The 19,048-nt window shown below is 45.1% G+C and overlaps 1 protein-coding gene across 1 annotated transcript in view; it reads left to right on the top strand.

The window, feature by feature from the left end:
- Positions 1 to 435: 435 nt before the first annotated feature.
- Positions 436 to 19,048, top strand: part of LOC140394470 (small ubiquitin-related modifier 3-like) — a 34,175-nt gene continuing 15,562 nt past the window's right edge. Inside the window, exons 1-2 of the mRNA XM_072481764.1 lie at positions 436 to 614; positions 11,654 to 11,797. Of these exons, the coding sequence (XP_072337865.1) occupies positions 591 to 614; positions 11,654 to 11,797 (168 nt within the window). The 5' untranslated portion in view covers positions 436 to 590. The remainder of the gene's footprint in view (positions 615 to 11,653; positions 11,798 to 19,048) is intronic.

The following is a 19,048-nucleotide window of genomic DNA, read 5'->3' as shown; positions in this document are numbered from 1 at the left end:
GTATTCCCTGGGTTTTCATCGTGTGACTTTATTGAACTGTACGTTCCCTCGGCCGCAGGAAAATACTTTTCACTGTACTTCGGCACATGTGACAATAAATATCAATCAATCAAAGTGTTAATGTAAGCCTACTTGTGTCAATAATAAAGATTATTATAATTAATTTCTCAATATTTCTATATCTAGTGAAAGGAAAAAAAAAACATTTATCTCCAGTTGTGTTCAATTGCTGGAGACTCCAGGCCAATCCTGGAGGGTTGGCAACCTGAGAATCACCTGGCCCCGGGTGTTGGGGGCGGAGGATGGGAGCACGTGACCGGAGGCTGTGGGGGCGGGGCTAGCGGGCGGCTGGGAGCACGTGACCACTCCCCGCCCCACCCCCTTCGCGCGCGGGGGCGGGACGAACGTGGCGACGCCGGCCACGTGACCCTTTGTGGGGTTGTCAGGCACGTGACGGGGTTGCGGGCCAATGGGCGAGCGCGGCTGGCAGCGCGCGCGCGGGGGACACGAGGAGAGGCCGCGAGACAAGGAGCGGAAGCGAAGAGGCCAGGCCGCCATTGAAAAGCCCGGAGTCCGACCGCAGCCGCGAAATGGCCGAGGATAAAGCCAAGGGGGTGAGCACCTGCAGCCCGGCCGCGGGTTGGAGTCCGCGGGCCTCCCTCATCCCGGGCCAGAGCCGCGCGGGGAATCCGAGGCCTACACGGGCGCATCCTGAGGCCTCGGATCACCCCCCAACCCGGCCCCCGGGTTGCTGGAGGCGGAGGAGGAGCGGGGCTTTCCTGCTCTGCAATGCCCGGGGCGGGGGAGACGGAGGGGGGGTCTCCTAAAGTCGCTGCAGTAGAATCCGCCGTCAAGGCCCGAGCAGCGCGGCTCAATCCCCGGCCTCGAGTTGCGGCCCGCCCGCTGCGAAGGCTGCACCGCTGCGGAGTAAACCCGCCCGCTCACTGATGCCTCTGCGGAATGTACAATCTTTGCTGCGCATATTCCTGCATTATTTTAGCTTCAATCTGGGGTTGAGATCTGGATTTCCCTTCGATTGAGAAAGCTGTTGATCGCCGTCAGGATGCGGTTGTCCCCCCCCCCCCCCCCCCCCAGAGCAAGAGCCTAACCGGAGCAGGTTTAATTCCTGCTCCAGGGTCGCGATGGAAGGCCGGCTGATCAATGCACAATAAACATGTCCGTGCTCCCAAAAAAGTCACAGTCCTTTCTCTGCCCAAGAGTCACCCAGACCCGAGACGTTCGCCCCCGCCTCAGAAGCTGTCAGACCCGCTGTGATTGTCCAGCATTCTCTGTTTCTGTCATAGTCCAAGGCTCATGATCACCTGGAAGAACAAACTGCTTTACTGTGTAAAATCCGCATTAAATAAATCGCAGCTGCCTTTAAATCCTTGTTTCTAGACAGCCCAACGTTTTGTTTGTGGGCAGGTGTACATACATACATCCTTATTTTTTTAAGAACAGCTTTGTTATGCAGAAGGTATTTTTTCTTTTAATGGGATCTTTTCCACCTGGATTAAATGCCCTTTTATGGATTTTAAATGATTTGTGTGTAACTTTGTGGCTCTCCTGTCACAGTCGGCCCACATTGGCAATGTTTTCACATTCTTCACCTGCATTCCGGTGATGGTTTTTTTCATTGTGCATGGTGGATAATGTTTGAATTAGTCTGATACTGTAGTTAGCTGGTTTTTGAAATTGCTTTCATAGAATCCCTGCAGTACAGAAGGGTCATTCGGCCTGTCGAGTCTGCGCCAACCCTCCAAAAGACAGGTGCTGGAATGTGGCGACTAGGGGCTTTTCACAGTAACTTCATTGAAGCCTACTTGTGACAAGCAATTATTATTATTACCTAGGCCCCACCACCACTCTATACCCTGCACACATTGGTCATGGCCAGTCCACCTAATCTGCATATTTTTGGATTGTGGAAGGAAAGTGGAGCACCCGGAGGAAACCCGCGCTGACACAAACCACGCGCACACACCGAAGCCCGGAATTGAACCCAGATCCCTGGGTCTGTTCTATTCAAAAGAGTGTTTTGGGGAGATCTGTATTTGACACACATGCAGGACAAGTGATCCTAGATTTCTTAAATTCAAAAAGACTGGATGCTGGATATCCAATGTAACAAAATGCTGGCAGAACTTAGCAGGCCAGGCAGCATCTGTGAAGAGCAAAACAATATTTCAGGTCAACATTCCCTTTTTCGGATAATCGCTGTGCGGCAGAACTCTGTTGCTTGCTCCACAGGTGCTCCTAACTTACTGAGTGCTTCCAGCAAGTTTCTGTTTATCTTCTGTGCTCTTCAAACACTTGTTCTGTCATTAAGTCTGGAACTTTCACTGCAGCATAGTGGTTAGCACCATGGCTTCACAGCACCAGGATCCGAGTTCGATTCCCGACGTGCTTCACTGTACGGAGTCTGCACGTTCTCCCTGTGTCTGCGTGGGTTTCTTCCAGGTGCTCTGGTTTCCTCCCACAAGTACCAAAAAGGTGTGCTATGGACATTCTGAATTCTCCTGTACCCGAACAGGCGTCGGAATGTAGCGACTAGGGGCTTTTCACAGTAGCTTCATTGCAGTATTAATGTAAGCCTACTTGTGTTAATAAAGATTATATTTTTTAAGAACTCATCGTTTTACCTCTGCAATATTGCTTTTAAAACACCCATTTGTATTTTCTTTTTTTTTAAATTTAGAGTACCCAATTGATTTTTTCCAATTAAGGGGCAATTTAGTGTGGCCAATCCACCTAATGTTCCACATCTTATTTTGGGTTGTGGGGGCGAAACCCACGCAAACACGGAGAGAATATGCAAACTCCACACGGACAGTGACCCAGAGCTGGGATTAAACCTGGGACCTCGATGCTGTGAGGCAGCAATGCTAATCACTGCACCACCGTGCTGCCCCCACTCATATTTTCATTATCTCTGGCTTTGATTCCAGCACCTACATCTCTTAAACCATCCAAAATACAACACTTGCTTGTTCTGACGTTTAAGTTCTGCTTGTCAATATACAGGCCAGCAGTGTCTAGTGTTACCGTTGGCAGGGGGGGGGGGGAAGAGAGAATCGTACAAATTCAACAGTCTAGATTCCTTTTTTTTGCCTCAAAGCATAAAACTTCAGCATAGTTTATTCTGGGCGGTGTGAATTGTATCATGCAGCAGGGGGTTGTGCAAATACTGCAGCCTAGATTTCTTATTTTGCCTCAAAAGCATAAGATTTCAGCATAAATTGTATCATAAATTGCTGCCAAAAGTATAGGCCTGGTGCTTGCTTAATCTATTGCATTATACTGAAGCTCTTCTAGTGAGCGGCTCATAATCTTCATCAACATGGTTATTGAAGCAGAAACCATTTTACACTGAACTCCAAATCTGAATTTTAATTCCCTCAATCATCGTGCACTTGTGGTTATTTCTACCTTTTTGAGATTGTTGGACTGAATGGTAATTCTTACAGATGCCATTACATCATTTCAACTAGGTTTAAAGCCCTGTTTTATAAAATAATCCACAATCCCAACGTGTTCTTCTATAGCACGATATTGTCATCCAGACACTTTTTAATTGACTACATTACTTCTGTGTTCTTGTTGCTTTATTAGTTTGGTAGCATTGTGGATAGCACAATTGCTTCACAGCTCCAGGGTCCCAGGTTCGATTCCGACTTGGGTCACTGTCTGTGCGGAGTCTGCACATCCTCCCCGTGTGTGCGTGGGTTTCCTCCGGGTGCTCCGGTTTCCTCCCACAGTCCAAAGATGTGCAGGTTAGGTGGATTGGCCATGATAAATTGCCCTTCGTGTCCAAAATTGCCCTTAGTGTTGGGTGGGGTTACTGGGTTATGGGGATAGGGTGGAGGTGTTGACCTTGGGTAGGGTGCTCTTTCCAAGAGCCGGTGCAGACTCGAATGGCCTCCTTCTGCACTGTAAATTCTATGAAAAAAAAACAGTAATCATGGGGGTCTTCAATATTCAGGTGGACTGGGAAAATCAGGTAGGGAGCACGGTTACACAGTGGTTAGCACAGTTGCTTCACAGCTCCAGGGTCCCAAGTTCGATTCCTGGCTTGGGTCGCTGCTGAGTCTGCACGTTCTCCTCATGTCTGCATGGGTTTCTCTGGGTGCTCCGGTTTCCTCCCACAGTCCAAAGATGTGGAGGTTAGGTAGATTGGCCATGCTAAATTTCCCTTGGGTGTCCCAAAAGGTTAGGTGGGGTTACGGGGATTGGGTGGAGGTGTGGGCTTAGGTCGGGTGCTCTTTCCAAGGGCCGGTGCAGACTCGATGGCCCATCGAGTCTGCACTGTAAATTCTATGAAAGAAATTTGTGAAATGTCTACGCAATAGTTTTGTTGGAGCAGCTTGTGGTGGTAGTGTCCACTAGTAAAAAGGCAATTCTGGATTTGATGATGTGTAATGAGGCAGATCTGATTAGGGGGCTTGAGGTGAAGGAACCCTTAGGGAACAGTGACCACAATATGATAAAATTCACCCTGCTGTTTGAGAGGGAGAAGCTGGAATCCGATGTAACGGTTTTACAATTGAATAAAAGTTACTACAAAAATATGAGCGAGGAGCTGACTGAGTTGATTGGAAGGGGAGCCGAGCAGGGAAGACCGTGGAACAGCAATGACAGGAGGGTTTGGGGGTTATTTGGGAGGCAAAACAGAAATTCATCCCAAGGAGGAGGAAACATGCTCTGAGGAAGACAAAGCAACCATGGCTGACGAGGGAAGTCAAGGACATCATAAAGCAAAAGAAAAAGCATACAGTGTGGCGAGGATTGTTGGGAAGCCTTTAAAAGCAAACAGGACAACTAAAAAAGCAATAAGGGTGTTGAAGATGAAATATCAATGAAAGCTAGCTCCTAATTTAAAAGAAGATGGCAAGAGATTTTTTCAATACATAAAGTGAGAGAGGGGCAAGAATGGATAATTAATCACTGGAAAATGAGGCTGCAGACGTAGTAATAGGTAACAAAGAAATGGCAGAGGAACTGAATAGGTACTTTACATCAGTGGCACACCAGAACTTCGAGAGAGTCAGGGATTAGAGGTGACTGGTGACTGTAGTGGCCATCACTAAGGAGAAGGTGCTGGGGAAACTGAAAGATCTTAAGTGGATAAATCGCCCAGAACGGATGGACTAATTATAAGGCTAATTAGAGATATGGATCAGAAATTGGCTAGCTGAAAGAAGACAGAGGGTGGTGGTTGATGGGAAATGTTCAGAATGGAGTTCAGTTACAAGTGGCGTACCATAAGGATCTGTTCTGGGGCCGTTGCTGTTTGTCATTTTTATCAATGACCTAGAGGAGGGCGCAGAAGGGTGGGTGAGTAAATTTGCAGACGACATTAAAGTCGGTGGTGTTGTCGACAGTGCGGAAGGATGTAGCAGGTTACAGAGGGACATAGATAAGCTGCAGAGCTGGGCTGAGAGGTGGCAAATGGAGTTTAATGTAGAGAAGTGTGAGGTGATTCGCTTTGGAAGGAATAACAGGAATGCGGAATATTTGGCTAATGGTAAAGTTCTTGGAAGTGTGGATGAGCAGAGGGATCTAGGTGTCCATGTACATAGATCCCTGAAAGTTGCCACCCAGGTTGATAGGGCTGTGAAGAAGGCCTATGGAGTGTTGGCCTTTATTGGTAGAGGGATTGAGTTCCGGAGTCATGAGGTCATGTTGCAGCTGTGCAAAACTCTGGTACGGCCGCATTTGGAGTATTGCGAACAGTTCTGGTCACCGCATTATAGGAAGGACGTGGAAGCTTTGGAGCGGGTGCAGAGGAGATTTACCAGGATGTTGCCGTGTATGGAGGGAAAATCCTATGAGGAAAGGCTGATGGACTTGAGGTTGTTTTCGTTAGAGAGAAGAAGGTTAAGAGGAGACTTAATAGAGGTATACAAAATGATCAGGGGGTTAGATAGGGTGGACAGTGAGAGCCTTCTCCCGCGGATGGAAATGGCTAGCACGAGGGAACATAGCTTTAAACTGAGGGGTGATAGATATAGGACAGAGGTAGGTTCTTTACGCAAAGAGTGGTGAGGCCGTGGAATGCCCTACCTGCAACAGTAGTGAACTCGCCAACATTGAGGGTATTTAAAAGTTTATTGGATAAACATATGGATGATAATGGCATAGTGTAGGTTAGATGGCTTTTGTTTCGGTGCAACATCGTGGGCCGAAGGGCCTGTACTGCGCTGTATCGTTCTATGTTTTATACCCCAGGGTTCTGAAGGAGATAGCTGACGAGATTATGGAGGCATTGGTGGTGATCTTTCAGGAACCACTGGAGTCAGGGAGGGTCCCAGAGGACTGGAAATGGTTAATATAACATCCCTGTTTAAGAAAGGAAGGCAGAGATGACTGGGATTTATAGGCCAGTTAGCCTGACTTTGGCTGTTGTTAAGATTTTTGGTCAATTTTAGCATGGCCAATCCACCTACCTGCACATCTTTGGGTTGTGGGGGTGCCCACACAGAAATGAGGAGAATGTACAGACACCACACGGACAGTGACCTGGAATCGAATCTGGGTCCTTGGCGTTGTGAGGCAGCAGTGCTAACGACCGTGCTGCCCGCTCATTGTTAAGATTTTAGCGCATTATTAAGGATGAGATTGTGGAGTAGTTGGAAGTGCATGATGCGATAGGAATGAGGCGGCACAGCTTCATCAAGGGGAGGTGTTGCCGACAAATCTGTGATAATTCTTTGAGGAAATTTAGACAAAGGAGAACCAGTGGACATGATCTATTTGGATGTCAAGAAAGCCTTTGACAAGATGCTGCACAGGAGGCAGCTAAATAGGATAATAACCCACAGTGTTTGGGGCCGGTACTGGCATGGATAGAGGATTGGCTGACTGGCAGAAGACAGAGAGGGGATAAAGGAGTCTTTTTCAGGATGGCAGCCGGTGACTAGTGGTGTTTCGCAGGTTGTGTTGGGACTAGTGGTGTTCCGCAGGTTGTGTTGGGACTAGTGGTGTTCCGCAGGTTGTGTTGGGACTAGTGGTGTTCCGCAGGTTGTGTTGGGACTAGTGGTGTTCCGCAGGTTGTGTTGGGACTAGTGGTGTTCCGCAGGTTGTGTTGGGACTAGTGGTGTTCCGCAGGTTGTGTTGGGACTAGTGGTGTTCCGCAGGTTGTGTTGGGACTAGTGGTGTTCCGCAGGTTGTGTTGGGACTAGTGGTGTTCCGCAGGTTGTGTTGGGACTAGTGGTGTTCCGCAGGTTGTGTTGGGACTAGTGGTGTTCCGCAGGTTGTGTTGGGACTAGTGGTGTTCCGCAGGTTGTGTTGGGACTAGTGGTGTTCCGCAGGTTGTGTAGGGACTAGTGGTGTTCCGCAGGTTGTGTTGGGACTAGTGGTGTTCCGCAGGTTGTGTTGGGACTAGTGGTGTTCCGCAGGTTGTGTTGGGATTAGTGGTGTTCCGCAGGTTGTGTTGGGACTAGTGGTGTTCCGCAGGTTGTGTTGGGACTAGTGGTGTTCCGCAGGTTGTGTTGGGACTAGTGGTGTTCCGCAGGTTGTGTTGGGACTAGTGGTGTTCCGCAGGTTGTGTTGGGACTAGTGGTGTTCCGCAGGTTGTGTTGGGACTAGTGGCGTTCCGCAGGTTGTGTTGGGACTAGTGGTGCTCCGCAGGTTGTGTTGGGACTAGTGGTGTTCCGCAGGTTGTGTTGGGACTAGTGGTGTTCCGCAGGTTGTGTAGGGACTAGTGGTGCTCCGCAGGTTGTGTTGGGACTAGTGGTGTTCCGCAGGTTGTGTAGGGACTAGTGGTGTTCCGCAGGTTGTGTTGGGACTAGTGGTGTTCCGCAGGTTGTGTTGGGACCACAGCTGTTCACGATATCCATTAACGATCTGGAAGAAGAACTGAGTGCATTGTTGCTAAGTTTGAGAATGATGCAAATGTATGTAGAGGAACTGGTAGTGTTGAGGAAGCTGGAAGCTGCAGAAGGGCTTGGACAGGCTAGGAGAGTGGGCAAAGAAGTGACCTATGGAGTACAATGTGGAAAAGTGTGAGGTTATGCACTTTGGTAGGAAAAATAGCGACATAGACTCTTTGCTGAATGGGGAAGGCTTCGGAAATCAGAAGCACGAAGGGTGTTAGAAGTCCTAGTTCAGGATTCTCTCCAGGGTTCTTTTAAGGTTAACATGCAGGTTTAGTTGGCAGTTAGGAAGGTAAATGCAATGTTAGCATACTTTTTTTAGAGGGCTTGAATACAAGAGCAAGGATGTACTGTTGAGGCTGTATACGGCTCTGATCAGACCCTATTTAGAATATTGTGCGCAGTTTTGGGCCCTGTATCTAAGGAAGGATGTGCTGGCTTTTGAAAGAGTCCTGAGGAGAATGATCCCCGGAATGAAGGACTTGTCATATAAGGAGCGGTTGAGGACTCTGAGTCTTTACTCAATGGAGTTTAGAAGGATATGGTCTTATTGAAACATATAGAATACTGAGAGGCCTAGATAGTGGACGTGGAGAGGATGTTTCCACTAGTAGGAGAAACTAGAAGCAGAGTCTCAGATTGAAGGGCCAATCATTTAAAACCGAGATGAGGAGGAATTTCTTCAGCCCGAGGGTGGTGAATCTGTGGAACTCATTGTCACAGAAGGCTGTGGAGGCCAAATCACTGAGTGTTTTTAAGACAGATAGATAGGTTCTTGATTAAGAGGGGGATCAGGAATTTTGGGGAGAAGGCAGGAGAATGGTGATGTGAAACATATCAGCCATGATTGAATGGTGGAGCAGACTCGATGTGTTGAATGGCCTAATTCTGCTCCTATGTCTTATGGTGTTATGATCTTAAAGGGGCACGTGTGCTGTTTTATGTTTTGTGACACTGGACCTGAGTGCATTCCTTCAAAGTTCTATTCAAAATAGGCCTCTGTACTTTCTCTCCCCCCCCCCCCCCCCCCCTAAAAAAGCAAAAGTATAACCATTTTGTGTTCCATTGGGAAAAGGAAATGTTTTCACTTGCATGAGTAATGGTGTCGGACTTTGTTTCTGTATGCAGGCAAATGGAGGAAAAGGCACTGATTCTGCTGAGATTCCAAATCAAAGCTGCTTGGCAGCAACAGCGGCTAAGATCGCCTTTCATATGTACTTGACATAATTGCCAAAAAGGGAGCAGTTAAATTGGGTAATATTCCAAACCCTGTCAAAAACAGAACTTGCATTTATATGGTGCCTACAGTATAGAGAAAACAATAATCCAAGGCCACTGAGCAGAGAAGGTTTTAATATCACGGTTGGTCTTGGATATCATGATGAGATTTGAGGAGAAACTTCCAAGTGGTAGGTCTGAAGTCGCTGAATGCTCTGCCACCAATAGTGGAGTGTTGGCGGTGGGGGTGTGGACGAGGAATGTAAAAAAATCCATCTGCAGATGTGGGACCTGAGGAGGTTGTAGAGATAGCATGGGACAAGTCTGGAGCTTTGAACATGTTGGAAAGAATTTCAAATTTATTATTGGACATCAAGGCCAAGCCTATCCAAATCAGCAGTGGGGGGGAACACTGTACTGTTGGAGGTACTGACCGTCAGTTGAGACTTTCAGCTGAGGTCCCATCGGCCTGCTTGGGTGGATGATGTAAAAGATCCCACAGCATTGTTTTTGAAGAAGAGCAGGGATATTAAACGCAGTGTCCTGGCCAATACTTGCCCCTCAATCAACATCAGAAAAACAGATTTGCTGGTCGGTATTACATTGTGGTTTCACTTGTAAAGAATGTGGCAGAATACAGATGTGTCTGTGTTGCCAACACAACCGGAGCAGTAGCAGATAATGGCTGTGGGGACTTGAGACTAGAAGTGGGTAGTGGAGTTTTGGAGATGCAGCGAATTGGAATGTGACCCCCGAATATGATGAAAATAAGTGTTGGGGTAAGGTGGGGACACAAACTGGCAATGCTACCAAGCTGAGGCTTGAGCTTCTGTGACATACAAGATATATCCCTGGAACTAACAATGAAAAGGAACAGAAAGCTAGAAATGAAACTAAAACTCAAAATGCTGGAAATACTCAGAAGGCTGGGCATCTGCAGTATTTTAGTTTTATGAGAAATGGAATTGTGTACTTTGTTCTCCACCCAGATTCTGCAGGTTTAGACTTTTATCCATTAATGACACTCCTGTGCATCCCCTGTGGATCTTTCCATGTAAATCTTCAGAAGGGAAGAAAGGATATTGAAGATCTGCATCTTTGTTTATCGATGTGCACTTGTGGAGCAATATGGTTCCGGAGGTCTCATTAATTTTAATCTTGTCATATGGGGTCTCCTGCAGCAGTCCTGCACCATTACATCTGGTTTCTGCCAAGGGTCCATTCTTGACTCCACCTCCCAGTTTCGCATCTGCATGCTGGCAGTCAATGACATCAAGTGGACTCTACCTCACCAACAATTCTCGACCCCTCACTCAGTGTCTAATTGCCATATCTCTCCCTGTTAACTATCTGAGGCTGAATCATCCTGTTTGCAAATGTATTTGAGTCCAAGATGAGATTCCAACTACTTAATCATGCCATCATTAAGACTGCCAGTTTCCATCGTTGTGACATTGCCCAACGCCACTCCTGCCTCAGCTCATCTGCTAAAACCCTCGTCCATGTTACCTCTAGTCATGACTAATCCAGCACACTCCTTATCAGCCTCTCATCTTACTCCCTGTATAAAATTAAGCTCATCCAAAACTCCCATTTCCTAACTAGCATCATCTTTTTCATCCATCACCTTTGTGGTCGCTGCCCCACAGTGGCTCTTGGTTGAGCAATTTATCAATTTTAAAATTCTTAACCTTGGTTTTCAGGCCCCTCTATGGCCTAATTCTCAATCTTTGTGACCTCTTCCTGCCATACAACCATCTGACATATCTGCACTTCTCCAATTTGTCTCTTGTGTAGCCCAATTTTAATCTTTCCACTTTTGGTGACTGAGCCTGCCCTAAACTCTGGAATTTCCTCCCTAAACATCTGCTTTACTTAACCTTGCTTTAAGATACTCCTTGAGATCTAACTCTTTGACCCCAGTTTTTGGTCCTCTGTCCTAATATCCCCTTATGTGGCTCCGGGTCAAATTTTGTCTGATCCATACTCCTATGAAATACTTTGGCATGTTTTGCTACACTAACGCTGCTGCATGATACAAGTTCTGAGAGTACAAGCAGTTGAAGCCTTCAGAATCGTTAAAGGCGACTGGACATAGCATGTGGTGTTTTCTTAACCAGAACAACGATTTATGAAATTGGATCAATTGCCCACTTAATTACTTTGGAAATTAAATTTACTGTTTCTGGTGAGGTCTGGATATTGTGAACGGTCAAAGTGCATTAGGAAAAGTACACCATGTGCCATGCCTGAGTTCCTATCTGGACTTTTGAGTTGCTGTATGGAACTGGTGTGATGCAGGATCCAATTTTATTTTTCAGCTTTACTGAAATTGGATAGTAGCTACCTGGCAATTGGAAGATTATATTTAAAGCAATGCATCTAACTTAATTTGAACAGGAACTTGTCCAAAGGCCATCGTATAGTTCCATGTTTCTTTTAGAAAACTTGGCTTTTCCCACATATTGATATGCGGCTAGTATTTGAGCAGTTTGTCGAACGTGGCTTGTCTTTTGTAGTCCTGGGTGCTGACTTTAATGTGTTCTTTATCCTGATTTTAGGAAAACGTTAAAAGTGAAGGGAATGACCACAGGAATGACCACATTAACCTGAAAGTGGCTGGACAAGATGGTTCAGTCGTACAATTCAAGATAAAGAAGCAAACACCGCTGAGCAAACTGATGAAAGCATACTGTGAGCGACAGGTTAGTGTTGATATATTGAAATAAGTGAAAGTAAGTCGGTATATATTTGGAATAATCTACGCTTGTTCCAGCAACACAGCTAGTGCTTATAGCTTGTCAATATTTATCCAAAATAGCAACTTGAAGTATTGTACAGAAATATGGATTGGCTGTTTTGAATCAAAGACCAAAGTAGATGCTGAAAATTTGGCATAAAAGTAGAAAATCTGGGCAGCACGGTGGTGCAGTGGTTAGCACTGCTGCCTCACGGCACCGAGGTCCCAGGTTCGATCCCGGCTCTGTCACTGTCTGTGGAGTTTGCACATTCTCCCCGTGTTTGCGTTGGTTTCACTCCCAGAATCCAAAGAAGTGAAGGGTAGGTGGATTGCCCACGCTAAATTGCCCCTTAATTGGATAAAAATGAATTGGGTACACTAAATTTAAAAAAAAAAGGAAATCCTGGAAACCATATCATCCAACATCTGTTATTGTCAAATCGTTTTCTTGATTTCCAAAAGAGGAACGTTCCACGTAAACAAAATACAATACAGCACCACAAAGCAATTTTTCTCCCTCTCTCGCCCCAATAAATCAACAAACAAACAAAAACAATACCAAAAATACAGAAACATTTGCAGTCGACAGGAATTAACTCTTTAACGAAAGAGACAAATTGTTGCCATCTACAAAATAATTGATCAGTGGATCCTCTTTTGGCATACTCTGATCTTCTCCAAATATAGAAAAGACATGAAGTCTACCAAAATGGGTGAGGCATTTGGGGACTTGCAGGTTAATAAAAATCTGCCTGCAAGCTATTAATGAAGCGTGAAATGACATCTGCCTCAATCTTGGTGAAACTGACCAGTGCAGATGATGCTTCCAATATGGCTATCAAAGGACAATGCTGTGGGTCAATATCTAGAACATTGAAAAGAGTGTCAAAAAAGGATGACCAAAAACCGGGCAGCTTCAGACAGGACCAGACTATGCTTCAGGCAGGACCCCTGGTCTGCAGGGGTGAGTGAGCCCCTGTCACATATGTTGCTTGAGTTGGAGAAAAATGTACTAATTCTGGCCTTGGTAAAGTGAATTCTGTGCAGAACTTTAAACTGAATTCATCTTAACCGATCACAGGAGGATGTGGAGTTGATCCTAAAAAGGGCCTTCTCCCACCAGTCGAGCCCAAGTTCTGCTTCCCAATCATTTCTTACCTTATAGAGAGGGGAGGGTCCAGAGGATATCATGAGATTGTACAACCTTGAAACAGAGCCACTATGGTTTGAGGCAATGCCAAAGTCTCTTCCAGCAGTGTACTTTGAGGTAGTTGAGGGAAGGATGGACCGTGCGAGCGAGAAAAAAAAGTGGGCTTGAAAGTAGCGGTAAAATCTAGATTCGGGTAAAATAAGTTTGACTGCAAGCTCGCTAAAGCTGACAAAATTACCATCCACAAACAGGTCAGTAAAACATTTGTGTCCCTTCTTCCTCCACAAGGTGAATGGTGTGTCAAGCATGGAGGGCAAGAATAAGTGGTTATAACAAATAGGACCAAATAGCAAAGGAGTGGAAAGTTAAAAATGCTGACAAAATTGATTCCACATTTTCTAAAGTAGAAATCATAACAGAATTTGACGTGTATTTAGAAGGGGGAGAGAGTAGCGGGGCACACATTAAGGCAGGCAGAGAGGATAAGCAACGGAAGTGGGCTTCCATAAAATACCAGTTTAAACTTGGATGGTTACTGGGAGTGCTAGCCCACCAACCTATTTCCCTGTTTGAATTACCACTATGAACTCCAGGAGGCCTGCCTGCCCAGATAAGCTTCTTGGCCATAACAAAAAAATAATTACCATAACAAAATAGAATGTGTGTGTGTGTGTGTGCGTGATCAGCATATAAGGTCACAGTTCTCTACAGCAGCTGGAAAGATACTCTTTAATAGTGTGGATGGCTATTGACAATTCTATCACTCGGGCAAAGAGCAGCGGGGACAGAGGGCAGGTTCCCCTGGACAAGGGGAAGTACTCTGAAGGTGGGGAGTTAGCGTGTACACCTGTGGTAGGGGAGGTATAAAGAAGACACATCCATGAAGTAAATTTTGGACCAAACCCAAATTTACCCAAAATTGCAAACATAATCACATTCCATCCAGTCAAAAGCCTTTTCCGCATCCAGAGATACAACAACTTCAGGGACAGTCTAGGCAGTTGGGGAAAGTATAATGTCAAGAAGACTATGTACGTTTGAGGATAGTTAGCGTCCCTTTACAAAGCCAGTTTAATCATCAGATGTTATATCCGGAGACATGGCTCCAAGCTGCACCTTAGCTAACAGCTTTACGTCAGTGTTTAAAAGAGAGATAGGCCGATATGGGCCACATTCTTCAGGGTCCCTGTGTTTTTTAAGTAGAAGCAAAATGGAAGCTGGAGTCAATGTAGGAAGCAGAGAACCATGAGATAATTAGTCGTTGAACGTATCTAGCAATCTTGCAACACCAGGTTAAAGTCCAACAGGTTTGTTTCGAATTATTAGATTTCAGGTGCTGAGGAAGGAGCAGTGCTCCGAAAGCTAGTGATTTGAAACAAACCTGTTGGACTTTAACCTGGTGTTGTAAGACTTCTTTCTGTGCCCACTCCAGTCCAACGCCGGCGTCTCCACATCATATCTAGCAATAAGGGTGCAAGTTGAGTGGAGAACCTTTTGTAAAAGTCAATAGGGAAACTGTCAGGGCCTGGGACCTTACACTGCATCAACATAATGCAGTTTGTTATTTTTTCCAGGCACAAAGGGTCATCTAAGTCTCTGCTCCTGTCTACATCTACAGATGGGATGTTCCAATTATTTAGGAAATCAGCTGTTGCTATGCTGCCTGTCAGGAGATCAGATTTATAGAGGTTATGATAAAGGGAAGCGAAGGTCAAATTAACATCCATGGGGTCAGTAGTAAGATTATGGGAGGAGTCGTAGATCTGGTAGGTAAACAGAGAAGCAGACTAGTGTTTGAGCTGGTGGGCAAGTAGGAGGTCAGCTTTGTCCCCATATTCATATAAAGTCTCCCTTGAACATTGTAATGTACACAGCTTTATTTGTGGAAAGTAAGTCAAGTTGAGTCTGAAGCTTTAACCTGTGAATATAACTCGGGTGGGAAAAATGGAATATTGACAGTCTATTTCTAAAATTAAATCCACCAATTCTTGTTTCAATTGTCTTTGTTTGATAATATATGCATTGTAAGAAATTACATTTCCCTGGAGAACCGCTTTGAGGGTCTCCCATAATACTGATCGGGTGATGGAATCAGATTTGTTTGTTTTAATAAAAACATCTATACTTTTAGATATAGATTTGCAGAAATCCTTGCCAGATAGTAGGCTTGTGTCAAATCTCCATGGAGGCTGACCATTAGCTTTGGACATAAGAGTCAGGTCAAGGCAGTGGGTTACGTAGACTGATACAACTGTGACAGAATACTCAGCAGTTTTAACTGGGGGGAGAAGAGCTCTGTCCCAAAAAAATAGTCAATGTGTGAGTAAGCAGGGTGGACATGAGAGAAGTAGGAAAAGTCCCTTGTGACCAGGTGGAGGAAACGCCAAGGGTCCACACAACCCAATTTAGTCATAAATGTGGAAAGAGCCTCAAACGGCGGAGAGAACGAAAGTGATTGGACCTGAGCGATCCAGCTGTAGACATAGTTTCGATCCCCTCTGAAAATAAGGTGGTGGGTGTCTCAGTTAGGAAGGGAAGATAGAAGCGATGTGATAAATTGTGCACCGTATCAGGTAGGAGCATAGATATTCACCAAAGGGTTTGCAAAAGTATGCCGCTAACTATTGTACAACGTTCACCAGCATTTAAGATTACATTTAAGAGGGAGAAGTATTCCTTTGTTACTCAAAATTGCCATCCCCCTAGCTGTGCCATTAATGTTGGAGGGCCAACCCATGCTTTAGGTAATCTCCAACACCAAGATGGGTTTCTTGAAGGAATGCACCATCAGAGTTAAGCCCTTGAGATGTGAAAACACTATGGAACATAAAGCAAAGCCAAAAGGATCCATTATGTAATGAAAACGGCCAAATACAAAACAGTCTTTTAATATTGTCAATACAGGAAATCTCTCCCACCCCATTGCATCCCCAGAACAATCGTCACACTCCCAGACCACTAGAACAAAAACCAAACAGTGTGATAAACCTTCAATTCAGTAAAACCATGAATCAAATTCTATGTTCGCCATTATAATCAAGACGAGCAGTAGCTATTCCGTCTTGTATGAAATCCGATGACTAACCAGCCTTGTTAATGGAGCATACCCCCACACATATGGGCTATGTTATAAAATGTGCCATTGGAAAGTTCCTTGTTCCAAGAAGGAAAGGATTTACCATGTCTGGTGTGTCAAAGAACTGATCCTCTCCGTTAAATGTGATGCGGAGACGCCTTGTACAGCATGAACCTGATGTTGTTGAATGCTGCATGCCTCCTTTCCAGGTCTGCACCCATGTCTCGCTAGATCCTGATCCATGAGTGGCCATAGTAAGCAGTGCTTATTTGCTCACCGAAAAACAAGCTCCTTATATTTGAAACGATGGAACTGGCTTGCGGAGGGTCACCAGGTAGAGATTTCAGCCGAAGGGTACAGTGGGCTCGGTCTCGCTTCGGGGGTTTAGGGAATGTATATTCGCCCGCCCCCTTTTTGAATAATTGCAACATGAGCTGTGTTGGGGCTTGGCTGTCAGTCCCTTGGTGCATAGGTTTTGTTTTGACTGGTTTTCCAGGTCATTGACATTGCCCCACAATGACATGCTGTCCTTAATCGCTGCAATCAGTGGGACTCCAGTCTGTTGATCCCATCACTGGTCCGAAAGGGTTGTCTTGATGTCGGTAAGGGTGCTGGTGTCAGAGTCGACAGCTAAACAAATGGTGTCAGAGGAGGACTGAATAGGACCCAGTGGTATTTCCAATGAATTTTTCAGCTCCAGAGCCAAACTTTGTCAGGATTGTTGAGCTCAGTGACCAGTATGTTGCTGAGTTTCGGTTGTTAGAAGCGTGGGGAAGCCGGTTGCCACCTTGGCTGTAGCTGTCTCGAAAGGAGCCTCTTTTTATCATTTAATATTTTGCAGCCTGTATGTTTTAAATTCTTGGGCACGCATTTTTTTAAAAAGCTTGTTCTTGAGTGTTTAAAATGATTTTTGCGGTGGCAAATAACAATATACTGGATCATTAAGAAAGAACTTGTAAAAAGGATGGTCAGGAGAATCGTCACGTGATCTTCCCCTGCATCACGCAACCGGAAGTCCAGCAGCGCTTTTTTGAGATGGGAACAGAATTCGTTTGAGGCCACTGACCTTTCATCCAAATTGCTGAACAATTCAAACATGAAAGATCATCAACCCTGAACCATTAATTCATCCTTCCATTCAATGCTGAATATTTCCAGCCTTTTCTGTTTTCATTTAAGGCTAAAGTAATGTGTTTCCTCTTTCTTTCTGCCCTACTCCCCTGACAGTGGGTGCTTATCAGCTTCAGCGCTCACAATGACAGTCGTCCAAGGCATGAGTTCATTTAAACCATATTGTTAAAACTAGTGATTTGAGATAATTTTTCTATTCATTGAGTTTGCTCGCAGCCTGCAAGAAATTGACAATATAAGTGTTCAACATAAATTGCGTGCTTCCATTTGGAGGGGGAGGGGACTGTCTGTCTGTTTACATTTTGGACTCCAATGCAAATCAATTTTCCATTAAAATATATGGGGCAGCTTCAAATCATTGGATTGTTTTAGAGTTGATTTTGGCATGACGGAAACCGCATGGTTTTTTAAAATCCAGATGTGTTTTGGTTTCAACATATTATTGGCATGTCCTAATTCCATGTCCAAGAATGTTCTCACTTGCCTGAATAAGAAAATTTATGGTGGCAGAATAGCACTACGATTTGGGTTTCAACTGCCAAACAAATTTAAATGGCATTAGATAAAGTAAATAGCAGTAACAGAATATTTACACAATAGCTTTTAATCTTAGATAGCTTCGCAAGTGGTATAAAAAAAAAGATAGAAAATGGGAGCAGAAGTAGGCAATTTGGACCTTTGAGGATGCTCAACCACTCATTATGCCCAACTCAGTAACCTGTCCCTGCTCCTTTCTCTCTTCCCCCCCCCCCCCCCATATCCTTTGATCCCTTAAGCCCCAAGAGCCATGTCTAACTCCTTGAAAACATACAACGTTTTGGCCTCAACTGCTTTCTGTGGTAATGAATTCTACAGGCTCACCACTTTCTGGGTGAAGAAATTTCTCCTCATCTCCGTTCTAAATGGCCTACCCTGAATCCTCAGACTGTGACCCCTGGTTTTGGACTCCCCCCAACCACCTGGAACATCCTTCCTGCATCTATCCTGACTCGTCCTGTTAGAAATTTATAGGTTTCTATTAGATTCCCCCTCATTCTTTTAAACTTCAATGAATATAAACCTAATCAACTCAATCTCTCCTCGTACATGTGACTTATATGTGACTGTTGTACTAAGCTATGAATAGGCATGGTCCTAGCTGAGGTCTGATAAATGTATGCATCAGTAAGTGAACTTTTGGGTTGATTGTGTTCCTGTAAGGCTCTGGACCATACTGAATGGTATATTTACCTGTTGAAATTCTGGTGTGTTACCAAATGCCGTCATATTTTTTTTTTGTGCTCTGGGTTTTTTTCAAAAAGCTCCTATCTCTGCCAGTCTGATGCCATCTTGGACAATGCTAAGAATGCAGGCCAGCAGTGAAGAACATGCTGTGCTGGTCTATATGGTAAGGTTGAGATATTAGTCTGCCTATAGCCACATAGTGACCCAAATTGATTTTCCATCCGTAGTATCACTATGTGTTGAATGTACCAGACCAAAGGACTCCCCCAAGAGAAATCTTGTTTTATAAATAAATTGAGAGTATTCAATTCATTTTATCCATAAGACATAGGAGCGGAAGTAAGGCCATTCGGCCCATTGAGTCCACTCCACCATTCAATCATGGCATTTCCAATTAAGGGGCAATTTAGCGTGGCCAATCCACCTACCCTGCACATCTTTGGGTTGTGGAGGCGAAACCCATGTAAACACGGGGGGAATGTGCAAACTCCACACTGACAGAGCCGGAAACGAACCTGGGATCTCGGCGCCGTGAGGCAGCAGTGCTAACCACTGCACCATCGTGCTGCACCCTCTCCGCACCCCCCAAAAGAGAAATCTTGATGCCTAGGCACAGTCTTTACTTAAGGGGCTGC

Source organism: Scyliorhinus torazame, chromosome 17, assembly GCF_047496885.1.
Source record: "Scyliorhinus torazame isolate Kashiwa2021f chromosome 17, sScyTor2.1, whole genome shotgun sequence".
NCBI classification, from domain to species: Eukaryota; Metazoa; Chordata; class Chondrichthyes; order Carcharhiniformes; family Scyliorhinidae; genus Scyliorhinus; species Scyliorhinus torazame.
Note: the sequence above shows the minus strand (reverse complement) of the source record. Positions and strands in the feature narration are given on the sequence as shown.